Source organism: Bos grunniens, chromosome 13, assembly GCF_055505025.1.
Source record: "Bos grunniens cultivar Pamir isolate PY7600 chromosome 13, Bosgru_T2T1.0, whole genome shotgun sequence".
NCBI classification, from domain to species: Eukaryota; Metazoa; Chordata; class Mammalia; order Artiodactyla; family Bovidae; genus Bos; species Bos grunniens.
In genome coordinates this window covers 53,990,844-54,015,919 of record NC_141177.1, presented here as the reverse complement: position 1 = coordinate 54,015,919, position 25,076 = coordinate 53,990,844, and the positions used below count along the sequence as shown (strand labels likewise).

At 40.2% G+C, this 25,076-nt stretch overlaps 1 protein-coding gene across 6 annotated transcripts; it reads left to right on the top strand.

Annotated features, from left to right (window-relative positions):
- The first annotated feature begins 978 nt into the window (after positions 1 to 978).
- Positions 979 to 23,706, top strand: SUV39H2 (SUV39H2 histone lysine methyltransferase). Of its 6 annotated transcripts, none has more exons than XM_086334246.1 (6): positions 979 to 1,209; positions 3,892 to 4,037; positions 17,704 to 18,375; positions 20,281 to 20,427; positions 22,082 to 22,211; positions 23,031 to 23,706. In XM_086334246.1, exons 1-6 carry the CDS (start codon positions 1,179 to 1,181, stop codon positions 23,135 to 23,137), a joined length of 1,233 nt encoding a protein of 410 aa, XP_086190372.1. In that variant the 5' UTR covers positions 979 to 1,178; the 3' UTR covers positions 23,138 to 23,706. The 6 variants fall into 6 exon arrangements, with proteins under 6 accessions (XP_086190372.1, XP_086190373.1, XP_086190371.1 ...); XM_086334245.1 differs by having other exon boundaries at positions 1,040 to 1,596; XM_086334248.1 differs by lacking the exon at positions 979 to 1,209 and adding an exon at positions 1,556 to 2,063.
- The last annotated feature ends 1,370 nt before the right edge of the window (positions 23,707 to 25,076 follow it).

Genomic DNA, 25,076 nt, shown 5'->3' with positions numbered 1-25,076 from the left:
GGAAGTTTTGTTAAACACTTCTCCATGACACCAAAGGCTTCATAAACATCTTTAATGGCTTGACAGTATTTCATAATGTAATCAAAACAAATTAATTCCTTTAATGTTCTGTGTTTATTCTCAACATCGCAAACTTAGATAGGATGCTTTAAAATCTTTTCGTATTTTACATAAATTGCTTTTAAAAATCCTTGGTAGACGTCAAACGGCTTTCTACCGAACTTCTGTGATTTACTCTTGGAAGATTTCTGCTTCAGATTGTTTACATCAGTCACCATGGATGCGGTGTGATGGATGGATGGAGACGGGGTGGGAGTGGAGACCTGTGTGGTCCAGGTATGAGTACCTGGGCGTCCTGCAGCCCGGCTACAAGGATAGGCGCCACCCCCAGGCGTGGGGCTTAGCCCGGGAGCTAGTCAGAAACAGAACTCCAGATCTCAGCCCAGCTCGCCGCCCACCCGCGCCCCGCCCCCCCACCGCCACCGCCAATTCCAATCTGCATGTTAACAAGATGTCCAGATGACTCCTATGCCCTTTCAGGTGTGAGAAGCACTGATCTAGACCAGTGGTTTCAAATTGCACACTGAGAATCACCTGGGGAGCTTTAAAAATTCCAATGTCCCCGTTACACCCCATTCCTATTGAATCTCCGAGACTGAAACAAAAAACAAAACCTCCAAGGGGTCCCCATGTATAGCCAATTTTGGGAACGTGTGATCTAGAGGCAGAGCCTAGAAGGAAACAAGGGTTTGTTGGGCTCAGGTGGCTGAGGAACAATTATGAGGGGAAAAAACGTACATTGCGCTTGGAATTCTGCACATTGCACACCCAGCGCCCAGGCAGAAGAAATAATTACTGTAGGAAAGCCTGACTGATGCCCGTTCCCTGAACTAGGCGGTCAGCCAACCAGGCCAGGGCAGGTGGCCGCTCACCTAAGCAAGCGCTCCCAGATTCCGACCGCTTGCCCCGCCCCTGTCCGCGCGGTCCCCGCGAAAGACGTGGGGCGCAGGCGCACTCGCCGCCGCGGCTGGGACGGCCGCCGCTGACGTCAGGACGCCTCGCGGGTTCTAGGCCCCCGCCCGGGCTCCCGAGTTCCGCGCGGGCTGTGCGGGGGCGGGGCGTTGGGCCAACTGAGCTATCCCGTCAGACCGCGCCAGTTTGAATGAAAGCTCCTCAAGATGGCGGCGGCCGGGGCCGAGGCGCCAGGAGGTGAGGGCTGGAGAGCGGCGCCCCGCACTGTCCCCTGTCCGCCGGGCAAACTCCCGAGGCCCGGGAAGCGGGGTCGGAACGCGCGGGCCGGCCGCAACTCGACGCGGCGAGACACCGCCTTCCGCGCGGCTGACACTGCGGCCCCCAGACGCGCGCCGAGGGCTCCTCCCTGCCCCCAGCCCCTGACCCTCCTCGCGGCTCGGCCCGCCTGCTGCCCGCAATCTCTTCCCGCGCCCGGCCCTCGCGAGGCCCGGCCCCCGCCCTCCGCTGCCGTCCCACGGACCCGGCGGCCCAGCCCCCGCCGCTGGCCGGCCCAGAAACCCCACCCCTCCCGTCCGCTGTTTGGGGGCATGCGGGTGGCTACGGCGGATCCTTGCGCGCCTCGAGGTCCGTGGACACGAGGGGGGCGCGACTCCTTTGTGATGGTTTGAGCGGGACGTTTGCGGTCGGGCTGGTTTTGGAACTGGGAGCAGGAGGATCCCGGTGGTGTGGGTGTGACTTCAGTGTCGGAGGAGCAGAGAGAGGTCGGGGCTGAGAGGTGTGAAGGCTAAGAAAGGAAATGAGTGAGGATGTACCCCGATTCGGACGTACGGGGAGGACCCTTTGGAGGAAGTCCCACTAAGTGGGTACTGGAGGCGTTAGCCTCTGGCTCACGGGAATCGTCATCCCCGCCGGGAGGGAACTTGCGTGCTATTTCTGTGGTCGCCAAAGAATTCGGTGCTGAACGTGTGTTTGTGCGCGCGCTCCAAGACTGGAACTTTCAATGCCTTCTGAATCGGAAAGGTGTTTTCCAGCACTGCGCCTCTCCGCTTGGATTATGGACTCATTATCGCCCAACTTTTCCTCCGCTAGGGGTTAGTGTGAACTTCCAGTGTCAAGTTTTTGTGGTGGTCATGAAATGTTTACTCTTCCCAGTGAATTCTCTTTCTACGTTATTAGAGACAGTCAGATTGGTTACCAGGGGGGTTGCGCTGTCGTGTGTTCCAAGTTTTCTTACTCTCAAAACTAGCATTTCCGTGGAGGGTTGCGTCTTGAATTCTTCTGTTACTTGCACTAAGTGAAATTGGTAGGAATAGCAGACAGATACACCTTGGGTAGAAAGTCCAGGTGATCAGCATAACGAGGTTAACTCTACACAAAACATCCTGAGGCTTTTTAAATGGAAGGGATGGACATAAGGGGTGGTTTGTATTTCCACTACTCTCCTACCCCCAAACCACCCCTCAAATTTTGGGGGGAAAAATACATTTCACTTTCTTGATCTAGAACTGAGTTCTTTTTTGGGGGGTGGGGCGGCTGGAAATCATATTTCAGGTTTTCTGATCATGAGACCCCTGGGTGAATTTGGGAGGGCGAGGAACGGGTATACTAGGAACAGCTCTTCTCTCTTCCTGGGAAATTACCTCCAAACCCAAAAGGTTATCACAGCTACCTTGGAGAGCTGCCAAGTAAAGCGTGCGTTTACTGATGGGTTTTGTTTGGTTTACTCCCAGTTTACTCCAGCCCTCACATTTTTTTCAGTGAAGCTGAAACCCGGAAAGATGGAAACCTCCCTCAAGTCATGTAGCTAGGGGGCCTCGCGGGGGCTGGAACAGAGGACCCTTGATCCTCTCTGGTGCTTCTCGTGGCACTAGCCGGAAAGCCAAGTTTATTCTGTGTTTCTAAACGTCAGTTTGTGTTAACCTATTTTGAAAAATATATTTATTTACTTAATTTGGCTGTGCCAGGTCTTAGTTGGAGGTACACCAATCTTCTGTCTTAGATGCAGCGTATGGGATCTAGTTCCCTGACCAGGAGTGAATCTGGGCCCCTGTATTGGGAGCTTGGAGTCTTAGCCGCTGGATCACCACTCTGTGTTAACCTGTTTTTAATGCAGTGTGGTGGCATACCCTTAACAGGAATTTGAGGGTAGACTCTTCCACAGCACTGTTACTGGCTTCTAGAAGGTTGATGATGAGTGTATGTAATTTTCTTCAGGCTTGGTGTAAATTGAATACTCTGTATTGTCATCCTTGGCTTTGAAAACAATACAGGAAGTGAGTATTACAAAACTCAATATACTCTTCATTATTTTATTGTAGTCCTTGGGTTAATTTACCTTGCTAAACTACATTGCTGCATGGGCAAAATTGAAGTTAAAATTTCATACAACCTTCTCAAATAGGAAAAGTGGATCATATGATGTTACGAGTATATAACTATAGAATTAGATTTCAGTTCTTATTGCTGGACAAAGAGAAAGGGAAAATTACTTTTTAACAATGTAAGATTATTTTTGAATATATTTAAGATGTATCTCTAACTAATAATTTTGTGCTTGAGGTCTACATTTGACTAAAACAGCAGTTCTATATAGAATACAATGAAAAGTTAAAAATACTATCCCAGCCTATCTATGTGTAATCTTATGAAAGCTTATAGACATGAAACATTTTGTTCAGGTGGCTTAGTGGAAATTGATATAGTAGGGCAGAGACACATGAGAAAATCCAGGAAGAAATATTTACTAAAATAGTTCTTAAGTGGTTAAATTTTCTTAGACATGTAAATGGTTTCTTGAATTTTTAGTCTTATAAAATTGCCAGTTGAAGGGTGGGGATATAGAAGTCAAGATTTTTTGTTTTGTTTTATTTTAATTGAGTAGCTATTTCATTAGTAAAGAATTCTATTTTCTTATTGTAGCTTGGTGTGTGCCTTGCCTAGTTTCACTTGATACTCTTCAGGAATTATGTAGAAAAGAAAAGCTCACATGTAAATCGATTGGAATCACCAAAAGGAATCTAAACAATTATGAGGTGGAATACTTGTGTGACTACAAGGTAGTAAAGGTAAGGCAAATATCTAGACCCTTAAAAAAGACCTAATCAGACCTCCCTTTAGTATTTCGTATTTCTGTAGCATAAAAATAACCTTAAAAGTAAGCAAAGCTCTTCTTAATGGTTACAATTCTTAGCCATGATAAATTTATATGTCCTGTCATCTGTTTTGCCAACTAACATTGAAAGGATTTTGAAGCATAAAATGTTCTTACATTCAAATATTTCAAGGTACTTATGTCATTGTACATCCAACTCTTGATTATCTCCATGTGGATTACCAGAGCAAATGTTTTAGCTCAGATTGGCTTCTCCTGTCATTCGTTTTGTTCCTGAATCATATTTCCCCACTATCACCTGAGATTAACCTAGAAATTCAAGCCAATTTTAATGTTACCAAATCTCAAGAAGCATCACCATTTGTATTTCCTGCCGTCCTGTCAAACTCCAGATAGCAATGAGGTTTTGTTTTGCAGTAGGACAGCCTGGAGTTCAGTCATTTCTAGCCTTTGTCTAGTACCTTGTGATTCCAGAAAAGTCATTTAACTTCCCTGGGCCTCCCTGTGTTTCTGTTTCTCTTGAAAATGACAGGGTTCTTCAAGAAGCTCTTACAATCTAAACTTTACCATATACTTTCTAGTAATTCATCTCTCCATTGCCTACCTATTCTGTAAGAACTCTGGTTGTTCATCTGTCAGTTCTTCTGGATGAATGAATCAAATCCTGTTTCCTTGTTTTCCTTCTCTTTCATCTTCCATATGGATTCTGCCATTAAATCAAATTCTTCCTTTGAAACATCCATCTTCTTTTGGTCTCACTGGCTTCCTCACTCAGTGGAATGTTGTGATGAAGCATTTCACCTACCTAGCAACTAAACAACAACCAAATTTTACCTACACTGTCAGCACTCTCTGTACTCAGGGTTGTAGTCTTCAACCCCCAAACAGCCCAGTCCTCTGCCATTTCAGTTTCTGAACTCTTGCCTGGCTAGTATAGCTGCAGGGGTCATACAGTCACACTTCGTGGCTCCATTATATATTATTTCTGTTCTCACACTGCTCAGTGCCACTGGACAAGCCTTTTATCTTTCGCTTGCTTCTTCCATTCTTGTCATCAGTTTTCCCAGTTATAACTTTTCTGGACTTCTTACTCTGTCCCTCACCCTCTCAGCTGCAGACTTCTACCTCTTTGGATCCTTCAAGTATGAACTCTCAACTTACTTCACATCAGTTATCTTTGTTCAGAGGTTGCACCTATTTTTCTTTTTTTTCCCCTGCCCATCCCTTTCAGAACTTTGCTTAATCTTTGATGTCTTTTTTTTAATCAAGTGCTATTTTTCCACTGGTTTATCTTAATTGATAAATCAGATTTTCCCTAATCTTTCTTTGATCTTGCATCCCCACTCAAGCATTTCCTATCTTTTCCTTCTTCTTCATTTCCCATCAACTTTTAAATACAGCTTTATTGATACATGATTCACATACCCTACAATTCACCAGTTGAAGCTGTACAATTCAAAGCTTTTTGCACACTCACAGAATTATTCTAAAATTAGTTGTAGCAGTGATTGCACATTTTCATTAACCTAAAAAGAAACCCCATACTGTTTAGCCATCACCCCCCAAACCTCTCCAGATCTTTTTCCCATTAACCCTCAGCAACCACTAGTCTACTTTCTGTCTCAACAGATGTCCCTATTTGGACATTTCATGTACATGGAATCATATAGTATGTATGTGGTCCTTTATGATTGGCTTCTTGCACTTAGCATAGTATTTTCAAGGTTCTTTCATACTGTAGCATATATCAGTACCTTTTTTATTGCCAAATATGTCATTATATGGACATAGCACATTTGATTCATCTTTTCATTACTTCATGGACATTTGGGTTGTTTCTGTCGGGGGCTGTTATAGATAAAGTTATGAACATTCACGTGCAAGTCTTGCTGTGGGCATGTTTTTGTTTCTCTTGGATATATACCTAGGAGATGAGCTGTTGGGTCATATGGTACCTCTGTGGTTTAACCATCTGAGGAACTGCCAAACTGTTTTCCAAAGTGACCTCACCATTTTACATTCCCACCACCAGTGTATGAAGGTTTTGATTGCTCCACATCTTCACCAATACCTGTTATCTGACTTTGATTATAGCTGTCCTAGTGGGTGTGGAGCATCTCGTTCTTTCGATTTGCATTTCTCTGATGGCTAATGATGCTGAACATCTGCTCCAGTGCTGATAGCCATTTGTGTATCTTCTTTAGAGAACTATCTATGCAGATCCTTTACCTATTTTTTAAAGGTTTTAAAATTTATTATTTCTTTTTGGCTGCACTGAGTCTTCGTTGCTGTGCAGGCTTTCTCTAGTTGTGGTGAGCAGGGCCTACTCTAGTTGAGGTGCATAGGCTTCTCACTGTGGTGGCTTCTCTTGTCGTGGAGCCAGGCTCTAGGGCACAGGTTCAGGGTTAACGGTGCACGGGCTTAGTGGCCCCGTGCATGTAGGGTCTTCTCGGACCAGGGATGGAATCTGTGTTCCCTTCATCGGTAGGCTGATTCTTCAGCACCGTATCACCAAGGAGGTCCCTACCTATTTTTTTTGAATTGGGTTGTCTTTTTCTTACTGAGTTGTACTAGTTCTTTGTATATTCTAGATAGTCCCTTATCAGATACACAGATTGCAAAAAGTTTGTGCTGTAGCTTGCTTGTTGTTTCCCGTCTTACTTTTTAACCCACTCCATTTTGATTTATGCTCCTATCAGTGACCTCCTAATTGCCACATTTGAGGACCTCAGATCTGTTCTCCTTCTTTGCAACATCCTACCCTGTTGGCTACTCTTTCTTCCTTGAGCCTCTTGTCCTGGAGAGACTGCCTGGGTTCAGATTCCGCCTCTTCCATGTACTAGTTGCATGACCTTCAATATATTACCTGGTTCTCTTTCCTTCAGTTTCTTCCCTGAGATGAATGGACAGTACCACCTCATAGGGTTTCTGTTAGCAGACTGACCGTGGTTGTCATGTGGGAGCAGCATGTGCTGTCATGGTTTCTCACCTCAATCTCCACTCTTTCCACCACCAGTTTTTCTTAACGTTCTGTCTGAAGCTCCTTTGCTGTCTCTTGCCTGTCCTTCCTCTGAAATGTCGATACGTACTCATCAAGGCTCTCTCCTCGGCCCTCTTCTCACCTGGAATCTGCTCTGTGGACGGCCTCTTCTTGGTGGTCTCTACTTACATTGATTTGGCTGCTGCTGCTGCTAAGTCACTTCAGTCGTGTCCGACTCTGTGCAACCCCAGAGACGGCAGCCCACCAGGCTCCTGTCCTTGGGATTCTCCAGGCAAGAACACTGGAGGGGGTTGCCATTTCCTTCTTCAGTGCATGAAAGTGGAAAGTGAAAGTGAAGTCAGTCTTGTCTGACTCTTCTCGACCCCATGGACTGCAGCCTGTCAGGCTCCTCCGTCCATGAGATTTTCCAGGCAAAAGTATTAGTGACCCTCAAATCTCTGTGAGGCGTTGTGTTCTTTCTGAGCTTCATTTCAAACTGGGCACCCAGTTTCTAGGTAACCACACTGAACATATTCAAATCTATACCCATTTTCCCCATCAAACCTGCATCCTGATCTAGTGTCCCCTGTCTAGCTTCATCGAATTATAATCTTCACAGTGACCTATCCTTATAAATTCTTCTTTTCTCCCTACCCTCTAAATCTAATAGGTCATCTGATTATATGGTCTCTACCTCTTAGAGACCATATGTCTCTGTCTTTTGCTGTTAATTCCTGATCCACTTTAATAGAGAGTTAATTACCAAGGAATCTGTGCTTACATTGAAGGAGCTGCCAATCTTTTTTCTTATTCAAAATTCTTAGTCTTACAGTTCAGTTTGGGTAACTTTTGCTGTCCTTCAACCTTCTCCTTTTGGATTCTTACTTTGGAATAAGCACGCTTCCTGCACGTATGTCCTCGACAGCCCACTTTTATCCCTCACTTCTTCTGCCTAACACAGGTTATTGAGTCTGTAAGCCAGTATTACTTCAGTATATTTCTACCTTTTCTGTCTGTGTCTCTCTGTCTTACAGTCAGGGCAGGTGAGAGATTTTATGACCCTGTCCTTTTCTTAAATATTCCCCTCCATTTAACTCATAAAAGAGATTGTTCAGCAGCATATTCTTCAGAGTCATTAGTTTCTGAAACACAGCTTTGATTGCACTAGGACCTTCCTTTAGCCCTTTCAGTGGCTCCCTGGTGTCTGCCAATCTAAGCTGAGTCCCTTTGGACTGATGTTTTCTGTCATCGGGCCTCCAAACCCCTTCCCAGCTTCATCTCCTGTAATATATCCTACTTCCCAACCGCACTGATATGCTAGAAAGTTCTTCCATGTAGCTAAGGCTTACTGAATGTGTAGTATGAGCTGAGCAGTCTTCTGAGCATTGAGAATTTAGCTTAACAACAGACAGAGCTTATATTCTAATTCCTGAACACATCATGCACCTTGGTGCCTTTTGACTTTTCTCATCCACTTCTCTCTCCGAAACATTGTTTTTCTTCTCTCCTTTGCAAAATCCTGCATGCCTGCAAAGTTCAGCTGAAAGGTTACACCAACCACAGAGGCTCCTTCCTTGCTCATCTCAGCAAAATTACTTTCTTTATGTTCAGGATAAGCACTGTTTTTGTCATTATTCTAAAACTTTTCCCATTTTGTGGCTTTGTTTCATACCTTCCCTGCTTAACTATCAACGATTTGAGGGCCAAGACTATGTCTTACTATAAACCGTAGTACACAGTGGGTATTTAGTTCATGGTTGATGAATTGGTTTTTTATGTCAGTGGTTTCTCCAGTCCTCACAATGACCTTTGGACCATGTCTTCATAGCTTCATGCTTAAATGACAGCACCAATTTACTGACTGATGTCTGCCGATTCATCTTTCTGTAGTCTCACTCAGTAAACATTTGAGATTCTTCTTTGTATCAGGTGCTACATTAGGCAATGGGAACATAAAAATTAATGAGAAATGGTCCCAAATCTTAAGGAACTCACAGCCCAGTGAACAAGATTGATGAGTAAACCATCCAATGCTGTATAGACTAGTAAGCGCTAAGACAGACATCCTGACGCGATTGATGGGAGGAAGGCCTAGGCTGACTCAGAGAAGGCTTCCTGGAACAGATAACATCCAGCTGGGACCTCGTAACACTGAATGGAGTCTTTCCTTAAGGCTTTAGTACAGAGAATGGAGGGGAAGGATCTGGGATTTGGAGATGGTGAGAGACAAGTGAAGGAACTCCAGCCATCCTACTGCAGAGAGCATCATCTGGTTCTAAAAAGTGACACTATATTCAGAGGGTTTTCTCTTCTCAGGGAGAGCGGATTAGCAGGAAGGGAAATGACACATGTACAGCTTACATGTTCTGAAAGGCTGTTGTAATGTAGGCGAGAAGTGATTGTGTTTGAACTAAAGTAGTAACAATCAAGATGAAAAGAAGTAGATGATTTGCTTAATTATCAAGGATGTAAAATTTCAGTCTGTGGTTTAGCAGTCAAGGTGTTGGCTGGGGATCCAGCACTGGAAAGCTTGCAGTGGTGTTGGTGGTAGTCCTGTTCACCAAGACCCAGGAAGATGAGGCTTAGTATAAGGAGGAGTAGGATAGGGGGCCAGATTGAGGTTGGAGAAGAAGGTTGAGAACATTTAAATGTGAGCTGAACCAGTAGGTGGTTGGAAGTGAAGTGAAGTGAAGTCGGTCAGTCGTGTCCAACTCTGCGATCTCATGGACTGTAGCCTACCAGGCTCCTCCGACCGCAGGATTTTCCAGGCAAGAGTACTGGAGTGGGTTGCCATTTCCTTCTCCAGGGGATCTTCCCAACTCAGGGATCAGACCCAGGTGTCCCACATTGCAGGCAGACTCTTGACCCTCTAAGCCAACTTGAAGAAGACAGGTGGTTGGAAATGTGGCTTTAAATCAAGAGTGAGAACTGACTGGTGCCATGGCCCTTGAAGTGATTGGTGGAAGAATGGGGACTGAAGCCCCGGGACTGGGTACACTTACCCCTTCATTAACCCACAGATATTTCTCCAGTCTTCTACCACCTATCATGTCACACCCTCGGCACTAGCAATCTCAGTGGTGAATGACACAGAAGTATGGTCCCTGATGTCATGGAGTTTGCCTTTTGGTGAATGTAGAAAAACCTTAACTATCACTGTACCAAGAACTGAATAATAGTTGAGATGAGGCTAGTGTAACAGAAGGCTGTAACTCATCCTGGAGAGAATAGGCAGTTGTCCATGAGGAACTGATTTCAGACTTAGTACTAAAGGGTGTAGAGATAATGGGGAAAGGTCCTGAGTCGGAAGAGAGCCTGACTTCTGCAAAGACTTTGAAGTATGGATGGAACATAATAAGCCAGAAGGATTGAAATGCGGCTGGAAGGATGGGGCAGGGCCCAGAAAGTGCCACTTCTTGTAGACAGAGAGAGGAATTTTTGACTCTAAGTTCTGATCAGGGGAGTAACATGGGAGAGAGGGGTCAGGAAGGGGGCTGTTGCACAATGAGTGGATTGAAAGGATAAGAGGCCCATTACAGTAATCCACGCAAAAAAAATGGGAGATGAGCCAAGATCGAGGAACAGGAAGGGGTACTCACAGGGAAGAGCTGTCCAAGGACAGGCACAACCTGGCAAGAAAGGTAGGAGAATCAGAAGAGTAAACCACGGAAGCCTGAGGAGCAGTTCTTGTCAGCAAGACAGAGTCATGACCAGCGGGGTCAAAGCAGAAGTAGAACGTTACCCTCTGGACTGAGTAGTGGACAGGTCGCTGATGCCCTGAGAGCATTTCTGTGGTTTGGATAGAAGAAGCCAAAATAGAATGAATTAAAGAATAAGTTGGAAACGAGAAAGTAAGGTCAAGTAGCGTGGGCAACTCTTCAAGAACTCTCACTTTCAAATATGGATGTGTAGGGTCTAAGAGTATTGATAATTTGATTTAAAAAAATATCTGACTAGATAATGTGAATTTTAAAATTGAATGTTATAAAGCATTTTATACTGAAAAAAAAAAAAAATCTTCCACTCCTTGACCTTAGTCTCTGATCTCTAAACTTTTAGTAATTTATCATATCTTTTAGAGGTCCCCTCTTTATTCAAGCATTTATATCTCAAAGGAGGTTTAATTTTGCTTTTAAAAAATTAAGGGAGAGTCAGATGCTAGTGAAAATCAGGAGAGAGCAAGAAACTGAAGAGACAGGAGAGGGAAGGCATTGATGGAGGAAGGGCATCTCTCCTGCCGTATCCTTGGTCCCCTTCGTCTCTAGTTCCACGTCCATGGAAGGATGGAAAGTCGAAAGTCAGGGCTATGTGCTCCCAAAAATACTAGGGGGGAGGCGGGGGATAGGGACCTGGAAGAAAATGGAGAAGGTCTGGAATAGCCAACTCAGGACGGGGAAGGAATACCAGCTGGGGGAACAACGGGACAGTTACCAAGATGGGCTCCTGTTGGGGTCCAGTGGAACTCAAAGGATGTGAACTGGAGTCTCGGTGCTATGTGATTTTTTTTTTTAATGCCACATGTTTGCCATTGTTGCCCCTTCATGCAGAAAAATTTGTGACAAAACTGGGTGCTCTTTATTGACAAACTCAGCTCATTAGTGAAGAAGTCCTTAGGAATCAAATATTAAAGAAATATTACATAAAGGTTTGACTTCTTAAAGTTTCCAGGTCATTCTCTGTCTCTAGGACTAGCACTAGACTGAATGACACATATTAACAAAATATCCACATTTCAGCATAGTCATATTCCTTAAAGACAACTGCAATTAGGGTGGTTTGTTAAGAAATGGAATAATAGAAATCATTAGACTAAAACCTAAATTGTAGAGGTCAGGAAAATAGAGCTCCAAGAAGGACTTTTCCAGGGTCATGTTATTCATTTGTGTCAGTTTTGGGCCTCTAACCCATTCCTCACAATACGTACACTCTCTCAATTAGTAGTGCGAAAATCCAGTGACTTTCCATTGACCAGAATAATTCTCAAACTGTGTTCCCATGTAACTGTGTGATTTTCATATTCAGATTCATGCTCTTCTACCAGTGGCACCCCACTCCAGTTCTCTTGCCTGGAAAATCCCATGGACGGAGGAGCCTGGTGGGCTGCAGTCCATGGGGTCGCTAAGAGTCGGGCACGACTGAGCAACTTCACTTTCACTTTTCACTTTCATGCATTGGAGAAGGAAATGGCAACCCACTCCAGTATTCTTGCCTGGACAATCCCAGGGACGAGGGAGCCTGGTGGGCTGCCGTCTATGGGGTCGCACAGAGTCGGACATGACTGAAGCGACTTAGCAGCAGCAGCTCTTCTACCATTAATATTGAATATTATGATCTCACAACTTGCAGGGGAAAATTAGCTAATGAGAGGTAGATTTTAATTGTTTTTCTTTTTTGTGCTCCCACATATATGCATTTTAAAGAGTTTGTGCTTGCTACCTCTTACTGGCTACAGGCAACAGGTAACAGATACTAACAGACATTAAAAAAAAAAAACATGAATTGTTATCTTCAGGTTAAGTTGAACAGCTTGTATTTCTTTTAAGGATTCATATGGTTACTATTGTGATTTTTTAATACTGCATACATATTAGTAGTCACAGTTTTTGTTACACATTCAGAAACGTTTAGTAAGTGCCTAGGACATAGTGGGGAATTCTGCTTGGTGCTAGGGCTACCAGGAATAAGATTGCTACCCTCCTGCAAATGAGTTGGCCAGTATTGATTTGGCCAAAATATTTGTTTGGGTTCTTCCATCAGATTGTACAGAAAACCCAAACGAACTTTTTGGCTAACCCAATAGTTTCTATTAGAAATGGGAACACAAGTTGGCAATAATCAGTCCACCTTGGGCAAGAGTGGCAAGGAAGACTCCACAGGAGAGATGACATTTGAGCTGAGTTTTAAAAATGGGTGAGTTTTTCTGCACAGAAAAGATGAGACTGAAATAGGTGTTCAGTAGACAAATGGAAGCAGACATTCTAACTAGAAATAACTGTGAGCAGAGCAACGTAAAGGTAGGAAGACAGCAGTTCAGTGTGGCTAGAGGGTGGTGTGTGAATGGGGCCATATTGGAACACTGAGTCAGGGGAGCATCAAAGACCCAGTCAAGAATAATTGTTGTTATAATTGGAAGTTTGAGTTTAATTCTTTAGGCAGTGGGGAAGCCATTAAAAATTTTAAGCAAGAAAATAACAGAATGACTGGTACTGTGGTGGGGGGGTGCTTTTTGTTTTTATTAAAAATCTACACTTTAGTAGAGAAGGATAGATGGATTGTTGTTAGTCTGGAGGCAGGGAAACCAGTAGGAGATCAGTGCCATAATCTGGGCAAGACTGAAGGCTTGAAGTAAATAGCATTATGTTAATAGAGATGGGTGAAAGGATCTAAGGAAGCTTGCTGATGGGGGATTGAAGGGAAGAAAGACATGAGATTGACCTCCTGATTTGCAGCTTGTGTGACCAGGTAGAGGAGGTTAAGGCTGCTTTGATGAGAATACAGAGGGGAACTGCTTAGGAACAGCAGTGGTGAGTTCCCTGTGGGTAGATTAAGAACCTACAGGACATCTAGTAGGTCACTGACTCCATGGGGTTGCAGCTCAAATTCTGGGAGTGTCAGCGTACAGTTAAAACCGTTGGAGTAATGAGGTTGCCCAGAGAGAACATTTAGAGGAAGAATTCTTAGACTAGAATCCAAATATCCTGAAATTACCCATTGTATCATACATGTAACTTTTGATAGGGGAAAGTCTGTAGCTCTCTGGAGATTCTCAAAAGAGACAAACACTTTAGTGTGAAAAGGGACCAAGGACAGAATCCTGAGTGACTACATTGTTTTAAGTGATGAGCAGAGATCTCAGCAAAGAAGGCAGAGAAGGAACAAAAATGAAGAGAGAACTATGATACCAAAGCCTAAGGAAGTCAGATGAGGACTGAGTTGGCTTGACAGTTGGAAGATTGGTAAAATGTTCTAGTAGACAAGATAAAATTAAATATTTATTTTGAATGACACTTCCTACAGAAACGCCGTGGTTTCTGAGTTGTTAAAACCATTAGCCTACAATAAAGCTCTGATGCCTCAGTCAGGTATTCAAGGCTGTCCCAAATTTGCTCTTCCCTTGCTGTTGCAGTTTAATCTCTCGCTTCAGTGTTCTCAACCTCAAAGCTAGCTAAATCTGTCTCTTCACTGTTTTCTGGATACTTCATGCAAATCTTAGCTCCAAGCTTCGCTTGTGTTTCTCATCCTGCCTGCCCTGTGCCCTGCCCAACAAACGCTATCAGTCTTTCACAGCGTAGTTTGTTCTGCTTCCTGTGCCTTTTTCTCATTGACCTATATTGATTTCCTTCTTTATGTTTTAGTGGTATTTATTGTCTTACTTTTTTTGGCCTTTAAAGTTGTGCCACCTTGCATCGCTCTTTATTTTACATACTACTGCCTTCCTTTCCCAATGAGATTTTACACTTAAAGGCTAATACTATCTTACATCTCATCCCGCCCCCTAGTGACTGAACTTCCATATGCTCATTATAGACACTAAGATATTTGAATGAATTTAACCTAAGCCAAATATAGTGGGGGAAAATGTCTTGAAGAAAAAATTTCATGTGATGCATTCCAAATTATACAGGAGTGATTAATGGATCATTTTTATGACTCCACTCCATTTTTATAGGTAATCAAGAGTTGACTGCATGTCTGAATAAGATATTGACATCCTGTGAGACTTAAGAAATTTTTGACTTTTATTTGAGAGTTTAGGGTATTGAAGTCATTGCATTTAAGTCAAACTGATTTCTGTATAAAATTATTTTATTTTTTAAAAAGGGAAATTTTTTATATAAAAAGTAAAATGAGACATATATATAAAAAGTAAAATTTTCATTCTTATAAAATGTAAGACAAATCTACAAAATAGAAATAAAATGTTACTTGTATTTACACTGCATTCATACTTTAGAAGCACCTTTACCATCCATAAGTTAAGTAGATACAATGTAATTAACATACAAAATAATCACTAAAAATGCAAATGACTCATCATTGAACAATGCATTATTTAGAAAGCGGACTTCAGTGGCTTAGTGTTTTTAGTGTTTCTTTCATTGTTTGCTGGCAACTTTTGGTGTATAACTCAGGGCTATGGTAGGAAAAAAAAAGAGGACCAGGGTTGCACTGTTTTATTTTGGAATCAGAAAAATGTAACTTTTATTTATAATTAAGGGGAATAGGTAATGTTACATGGTGCCAAACCATCCTCATTGTTATTGAGCATATATCTGCTAACAACATTGCAAATTGTAGTCACCTGACAGGAGGGAGAAACCCATGTTATGTTTTAGTGAGCCAGTTTGACTAACACTTCAATATGTCTAGGCTTTTTCTGCCCTGGAATCATAATATATTTTTCATAGAAGTACAGTTTTGGGGCATATGTTCATGCCATAATTTAATCACTTTTTTTTTTGACTAAACATTTTTACCAATTTCACAAAGAAGTAGAGCTCTTTTCATTAACAAGCATTATTGTGTATTGAGTAGAATATAATAAAACATGGAGATAAGCTCCCTGACTAGCCAGGTGAGCTCCTGCAAGGCTGCCTTAATGCTCCTCACCCCATCATGCCTCAGTACATTTTCTGGACCTGCCAGGTCATATAAACTAGAACTAGTAAGACATCCTTATTTTATAATAAAACCTCTATTTAAAATTTCAGGCGAAATCAAATGTATCCCAGTTAATTTTTTTATCAATATCTATGAATTAAAATGCTAACTAAAAACCATAGAATGCAGTTTAATTACTTTATATTTCAGAAGACATTTTACCCTAGCACTCATAGGTATATGTTCGCTATTCTAGAGAACAAAGAAAATTGAGACTTTACTTGAATAATTTATTATGTACAGCATGTACACTAGACTTCTGCCTGCCAGTGCAGATGTAAGAGACCCAGGTTCGATCCCTGGGTTGGGAAGATCCCCTGGAGGAGGAAATGGCAACCCACTCCAGTATTCTTGCCTGGAGAATCCCATGGACAGAGGAGCCTGGCGGGCTACAGTCCATGGGGTCGCACAGAGTCGGACACAGTGGAAGCGACTTAGCACACACGCACGTACACTAGACTACGTTTCTAAAGAGAAACTTAATACAGCATTCGGAAGAAGACACGGCCTGACTCCTGGGGTGAGAAAGCAGGATTTCAGGTACCATGGTGACCAACAGCAGTCTGAAGGATAAATCAAAATATTTGATCTTTGGTGCTTTGAGGGCCTGTCACCTAATCCAGCCACAGGCAAGTGTCTCTGGAATTGTGCTGTTCAATAGAAATATGATACAAACTACAGGTGTATACACTCGGCCCTCTGTATCCCCAGGTTCTGCACCACAGGATGCCACTAACCTCAGAGAGAAAATATTTGAAAAAGAGAAAGTTGCAAAGCAAAACTTGGATTTGCCGTGCGCTGGCAACTATTTATATAGCATTCACATTATATTAGATCTAGAGATGATTTCTTTGGAGAAGGAAATGGCAACCCACTCCAGTGTTCTTGCCTGGAGAATCCCAGGGACGGGGGAGCCTGGTGGGCTGCCGTCTATGGGGTCGCACAGAGTCGGACACGACTGAAGCGACTTAGCAGCAGCAGAGATGATTTAAAGTATACAAGTAGGTTGTATGCAAATACTATGCCATTTTACATCTGGGACTTGAGCATAGTGGATTTTATTATCCGAGAGGGGTCCTGAAACCAATCCTCTGGTGAATACCAAAGGACAACTATAATTAAAAAAAACTTTTCTTGTAACTGTGTTAAACAAAATGGAAAGAACCAGGTGAAACTTCTTTTAATAATACATTTAACCCCAAATATTATTTCCATGTATAATCAATGTTTTTAAATTAAATAGTGTACATTATTTTTGTGCTGAGTCTTTGAAGTGCAGTGTTTATTACATAGAGCACATCTCAGTTTGGACCAGCCACATTCAGTAGTGACCTGCGGCCAGGAATGACGGAGACAGTTCACTCTAGAAAATCTAGGGAGGTGTGTCCTGGACATTAATGAAAAAGAACTACCCTCATATCCAGCGTAAAATATTAAATTATAGACCTTGTTCAGTCACCAAGTCGCGTCCAGCTCTTTGTGATCCCATGGACTGCAGCACTCCAGGCCTCCCTGTCCCTCACTATCGCCTGGAGTTTGCCCAAGTTCATGTCCATTGAACCGGTTATTACAGACCTTAGAGGGTGGTGTCTGCAGCTGTGCTGGCCAAGCAAGCCACTGACCTATGTCATAAATTCATTTTGGTACAGCTTATTTCCATATAAAGATAAATACTGTTTTGTTTAACTTGATCACTGGTAACATATTCATGAATTTCATTACTTTTATCTTTCTCCAGGTGTGACTCTTTTGCCTGCAGTCAAACATAATGCTATATCTAAGTTTTCTGTACATATTTTATGTAATGTAAAGAAAAACAGGTTTATTTTATGATTTGTATTTCATCTGCTAGTAATCTGTAACTGTGTATTATGAACTTTTTTAAGAAAAATAATAATGAATACCCTTCAAGATATTAAATTATTTTTGATAAATGGATATGTCATAATCTGATTTGCATTTTCTTTTATATTTTAAGGATATGGAATATTATCTTGTAAAATGGAAAGGATGGCCAGATTCTACAAATACTTGGGAACCTTTGCAAAATCTCAAGTGCCCATTACTACTTCAGCAGTTCTTTAATGACAAGCATAATTATTTATCTCAGGTAAAGAAAGGCAAAGCAATAACTCTAAAAGAAAATCACAGAGCCTTGAAACCTGCTGTTGCTGAATACATTGTAAAGAAGGCTAAACAAAGGATAGCCCTGCAGAGATGGCAGGATGAACTCAACAGAAGGAAGACTCACAAAGGAATGATTTTTGTTGAAAATACTGTGGACTTAGAGGGGCCCCCTTCAGACTTCTACTACATTAATGAATACAAACCAGCTCCTGGAATCAGCTTAGTAAATGAAGCTACCTTTGGTTGTTCATGCACAGATTGCTTCTTTGAAAAATGTTGTCCTGCTGAAGCTGGAGTTCTTTTGGCTTATAATAAAAATCAACAAATTAAAATCCCACCTGGTACCCCCATTTACGAGTGCAACTCAAGGTGTCAATGTGGACCCGACTGTCCCAACAGGATCGTACAAAAAGGCACACAGTATTCACTTTGCATCTTTCGAACTAGCAATGGCTGTGGCTGGGGTGTAAAAACCCTTGTGAAGATTAAAAGAATGAGTTTTGTCATGGAATATGTTGGAGAGGTACGTTCACCTTCTCTCATAGCAGATAATGTACAAGGAAGGTTTATGCTTTTGAAAAGTTGCCTTTTTAACCTCTGTGACAAACATTTGATATGTTTTGATATTATCATTGCAAATATGTACAAATTTCAGGTTTGAAAGAAGGGTTCACTGGCATCATTAAAAATATAAACTTGAATATGAATCAAAAAATTATATATAATGACAAATGTAGTAGTCATCTTTCAACAAACACCCAGTCATAGTCACTGAACTGGCATTTGTAAATTTGAAAATATGACAGCTATTTTACACAAGAGTCCTAAGACAATTTTGAAAATCAGATCTAAAAACATCCTGACTTGGAAACTTTGGGGGCAGAGGGGTGGTTACTTTTTAATTGGAGGAAAATTGCTTTCCCATGTTGTGTTGGTTTCTGCTGTACAACGCAAATCCATCATATATATATGTATCCCTACCCCCTCCCTCTTGCGGCTCCCTCCCCACATCCCACCCCTCTAGGTCATCACAGAGTACCAGGCTGGGCTCCGGAAACTGTTAAATTGTAATTCACTTCATCCATTTGACCAAATATGATTATGTGTAGTCGGCAAAACTCAGTTTTGTATCAGTAGGAAAGACTGTAGAGTAAATGGACGTTTTATGAGCAAGCACTGTAAAATATACATAAAAACATGTATTGCACCCGCCAGCAAGGAACGTCCGAATCCTTTGTAACTCAGCTACAAAGACTGTTCTCTAAATTACCAAATACTAAGCAAATTTGTTTTTATACATGCAATGTAGATCTACAGAAGATAGTATTCACTGCATACTATTCTAAGTACCTCGTGTTTTAACTTATGAATTCTGTCAACAACTCTATGACATGGTAGCATTCTCTCCGTTATTATACAGGAGGAAACTGAGGCACAGAGAAAAATAAGCAACTCACCCAGGGTCACTTAATAGTAACAAAGAACCAAGATTCAAAACCAAGGCTCTAGAATTTTGACCCCTGCACCATTCTTCCCCAGACTGAATGGTGGGAGAGGCTATGGCTAGAAAAATACAAGTGTGACTGCATATCTGGGGTTGTCAACTCAGATATTTTAGAAGTTGTTTGGAATTGGATCACCTTTAAGTATCTGCATTCACTCAGAATTCTCAGGTTAAATTGCATCCCTATTTTGATCCTTAAACTTTTAGACAACGGCAGATTATTATAAATCACTTATTCAGGAGACTGGATCTCGTATAATCAAATCATTCTCTTTTTGAGTTTAATAAATGCAGCTGAATTTGGTTGCCACCATGAATCACTTGAGACATTTTTGGTTTCTTAATCTGAGCATGTGGTGAAGCTGTGTTCTTCAGAGCGGAACTGTATAGATGATGGTCATGAGTTGCAGAATTTCATGAAAACCACCTGTTCTACAAAACTAAACTTGCCATAGTTAACTGTGGATTTAACATACCTTCTCTCCTGTATTTGCAACTAATTTCTGTTTGTAACTACACACAGATTAATTATAGGAAAATTATGCTTTAGAGCACAGATACTTACTTGTAAACTTAGTTCTTTACATTCTGGTGTGTTCTACAGAGAGCTATCATGTAGCTCCTGTATTGATATATTGAACATATCAATAAATTAGAACCAAAGTAGTATACTATTTCAGCTTGATAATTGTTGGGTTGTCCTAATTCTCATTTAAATAGTCATACTTAGCACCCTCATTTTCTCCTCTCGTTTCCCCACCTCTTTTCATCTAGTTTTTCTAGAATAGTTTATGGTAAATGTTTATTTTGATGGCACTTTTATTTCTTTTTATGTACTTGAAGGCCATTAATATATTAATAGATTTATGGATGAATGTTTCTTCAGTTCAGCAACAGCTATATAATACAGTTTTTTCTTTTTAGGTGATCACCAGTGAGGAAGCTGAGAGACGTGGCCAGTTATATGACAACAAAGGAATCACGTATCTCTTTGATCTGGACTATGAATCTGATGAATTCACAGTGGATGCAGCTCGATATGGAAATGTGTCTCATTTTGTGAATCACAGTGTAAGAGATACTTATTATAGACAGGACTAGGACCACTTACTACAGACAGGACTAATTAGTACTGTTTTAAAAGATTTTCTGTACTTGAGGGATAATTATATACTTTTTCATTATTTCCAAAGTATTTTTATACAAGGGCCTTTTCTGTTAATTCCTGGTATTACTGCTCTTTTAGGAAAATTCATCAAGGTGCATACCAAATACTATCCCTTTTAAGAATCTTTACATGTATTACTTCATTTAAACTTTCCAACAACTTTATAAGATAGGTATTATCCTCATATAGAGAAGGAAATTAATCACCAGAGGAGTAAAGAGGTAAAATGTTGAAGAATTAACACAGCTTTATGGGTTACAGATGTTAATACAGCTAAATTTAGGATGTATGACTAAAGAAAGACTGCTGTGTTCTCTTAAAATGTAAACATGTTAACATTTTTATAAAATTTTAGGATTTCTTGAGTACTGAAGTATTTAGGGCTACTTTTCCAAATTATGAACTAGTATTCTCAATTCCTATTTGAAACAAATTTAGAATACAGTTAGAACCTTAACTCCAGAAACTTACACTCTAAAAAACTACACTCTATAAAAACTATAAGGGAGGTTAGGAGTTACTAGACACCTATTTAGTGCTCAATGGATAACAAAGTTTTAGGCTTGTTAGATTGGCATTGTCTCCATTTTATAGATATAAGGAAAATGTATCTCACAGAGTAAGTCTTACAGTTGGCCATAGAAGGAACGTAGCCCATGATAATCTTTTATTGGGTTTTATACCAAGAAACTAGTTTATGATGAGTACTGAAATATCAGAGACCTTCTGACATTTTAGTTTTCTGGTTTGCTTAAACATTTAATTTTTTCTTAATGATAAAATCAAAATGCTTTCAAAATAGTTACTCTATTCAAGGACAGTTAAACAGTCATTTTTATTTCTTAGTATAATTCACTGGATCTTTCTTGCATATTATAGAATTTAGTGTAGAGTTCTCAAAATGATGAATAATTCCAATCAAAAGTTTTAAGAAGTGAAACTCCATGCAATATGAAATTGCATGATTTGATATTTTAAGAACAGTTACTGCAGTTCTTTAAGCCTTACTAGAGCATCTTTTACTTTTAATAATCTATTTCTAGATGTTCTGTGTGGGCCTTTTTTGACTGTTTCTAGGCTTTTCAATAAACTTTTGATACAGTAGTCCCTGTTTATCTGCAGTTTTACTTCCCATGATTTTAGTTACTGCTGTCAAACATTCTCCAAAAATATTAAAAATTTTAGAAACAAGCAGAAAATATATAGATGCCTTACTAAAATATTTACAGGTGAAATGATATTATCTAATACTTGCATTAAAATTCTCCAGAAACAAGAAGTTGGGATTAGATGAAACTAGAATGACAAAAACGTTAATAGTCCTTGAAGCTGCATAGTGGATGTATGTGAACTTACTTTCTCTAGGTTTATGTCTGAAATTTTCTGTAAGGGAACACTTTTTCAGTGTGCATGCCTCAAAACCCTCTAAACAGTAAGCCACTTAATTTCTCATAGAATTTAACACTAATACTCTGGGAAATTAATGATTTTACATAGCATATAGAAGAGCTTATTCATGTCATTTTTACTTAAGTGGGATCTCATGTTCCTTTTTAGTGTGACCCAAACCTTCAGGTGTTCAATGTTTTCATTGATAACCTCGATACCCGTCTTCCCCGAATAGCATTATTTTCCACGAGAACTATCAATGCTGGAGAAGAGCTCACTTTTGATTATCAAATGAAAGGTATGATTTTCAAATAGTTTCTTTGATGGAACTTCAGTGTGAAAAATCTAATTAGAGTAGAAGACTTTAGAACATCTGAACCAAACTAAATACTAACTAAATAGAAAGGGGCAAAAAAGGCTATAAGAGTTGGTCTTTTCCATCAAGGGCACAAAGCTAATCTGATAGAGCTAATGCTAGAATCCAGGTCTGCCTTACCTTGGGGGCTGAGTAATGCTGTTTCTTTACATCACATTGCTGCCTGCTTTTTTCAGAACTTCCACATAGAAGCTTATTTATTATAAGATCTTTTTTCAGTATTACTTGAATTTAAAAAATTTTCAGCCTTACATTTCTGAATGTTTACTAAGATGTATATTCAAAAGATTGAAAATATGATTAAATCATATATGAGCTTATTCCATTTCTACTTGAATCTGGCTTTTAAAAAGAACATTGAATTCTCTTTGCTTTCCTGTGAACACTTAATTTTATGTGCTTTACTGTCTTCTTTGCTTAGGAAAGAAAACACTGTTTTTCTAAGTATGATGCCCTTTACATATTGTTACTATTTGACCTTGCTTTATGGCTCTTAAGAAATTTATGAAATGCTTGTATATTGAATTTTACTAGTAAGTTTCATCATTTCACAAATCCATCCTCATAAACATCGGGTAATAACAAACACTTTACCTCTGACTAGCCTACACCGTCCTTTCATGACATTTCATAATGATTTGTCTCTGAATAGTCACACTTACTTGTAACTGATACAAAATTTGAAACTCATTATGAATTGTCTTAACTCTTTCTCCTGTATTTCTTTTTCTATGTATCCAGGTTCTGGAGATGTATCTTCAGATTCTATTGACCACAGCCCAGCCAAAAAGAGGGCCAGAACTGTGTGCAAATGTGGAGCTGTGACTTGCAGAGGTTACCTCAACTGAATTTTCAGGAAATAGAACTTATGACGATTATAGTGTTTTTTCTAATGTTAACATTTTAAAAGTATTTTGGACTCTTTTCATATTATCAAGATTATACACTACGTTGATTTACAATTTACCTTTCAGACTATTGACCAAATGCGTTACTGATCCTTTTGAAGAGAGGAACGTGGGGGTCACATAGACTAATTCTACATATACATATTCAGTGGTTAGATACCAAACATGAAAGGAAAACTGTTTGCAAATCAACAACTATATACTTAACAGGAAGTCTATGTGAATATAGAGAAATGCCTCCTTCAGTGTTTAAGTGTTAAACTGATGATGTAACAGTTGCTAAGATTGAACATTCAATTTGCCATATACCTTGAATTTAGAATTGGACAAATACACAAGTTCTATTTTTGTTATTGTCATTCCTGTTTACCTACTTAACAACTCTTTGTACTTGTATTTGAGACAAATAGGTGATACTGAATTATACTCTATTTTCTACTTTCATTAAAACATTGGTATCTTAATGATATAGAAATTTAAGGTCTAAAATTAAATGTAAAAAAATTTAATTACAGCTTGATTTAATACTTTGAAGCAATCTAGACCAGTAGGAGGAGTGGATATCTGAACCAGTAAAAGATTTTTTAATCTTGTAGAGGAGAGGTATCTGAAGTTTACCTAAAATTCTAGAATGGCTGGCTGATGCACTTCTTAGAAAGGATGGGGCATGGGGCCATGAGGGTCTTTTGGAGCACCAAGCAGGGGAGATGGAGCACTTTATAGGACCCTCTTGATAATATGAATCAGGCGATCTCTGCTGAATACCTCTGGTCTCCACAGTAAAAACAAGATTATCTCTTTAGAGCAGCTGTATGTAATGATAATGTTCCACACAATAATTAACATTGCATCTTCTGAATTTCAGGTAGTTTTAACATTTCCTTGCCACTAAATTTAATTATTTTTATAATTAATAAAGGGCCTGCATGCCTTTCTTAAGACCTGATCTATATTTTGAACAGATACTTATTTTATACGTGAAATTTTTTAATGTGATAAAGCTAAACTTGGCTTGGCCAAAGTGTGTCTGAATTACGAGACCATTTATTACTTGAACTCTGAAGACTGAAGTGACTATATTTATTGTTTGGGGCGAGGGGGTTGTTTGTTTTTTCCTACATAGTGAAACCTAAGTTGGGAAAAAAACTATTTTCATCTCCCTCAGATCCTGGGACATGGTGTCCAACGTGACAGCAACAGCAGCTGAGTCTGGCTGTTGGTATTCCTGACCCGCAGAGCCCTTGGGTAAAACTGAGCTGACTTCAGGGATGCAGCACTTCACATCTTAATCCTTAACTTCTCTTCTTGGGAGAAGCTGCACTTTGTTAATATTGCTGTCACAGGACTTGGCTTTTTCATAGTACAGGGTGAATTGTTTACATGTTTGGAGCCTCGGAGTATATCTGCATACCAAAATTTGGAGGCGTCAAAGAAAAAAATATTTTTTTAGTGCCATTTCTTGATTTAAAAAAAAAGTCACAAGGTGTCAGTGATGTTTTTAAAAAAAGTCACAAATTTACAGCTGCCCCCAGGGGCCAGACTTACTTTGAATTATAATTCTCACAGGTTCAAGCTGTAACATTGGTCAGTGTTTTACTGTCTAGTTATTTGATCTTGTCTACTCTGTGTTAAAGAAATGTAAAGCTGGAGAACAAAGGGAAAAATGACTATTTTCGGTAAACTTGCATTTGGTCCTTATTATAATAGAAATGTAATGAGCTTTTGACATTTTAAATACCCGCATTAACCGTGAGTCGTTAAAAAAGCTGAACTTAAGCAGTAAAATACTAGAAACTAAATGAAGCTGTTAGGAGCTTTAACTATTTTAAGTCAACATCTAGCTACTTGTTTCCTAAGTTGTCAGAATTTCTTCTCTCAA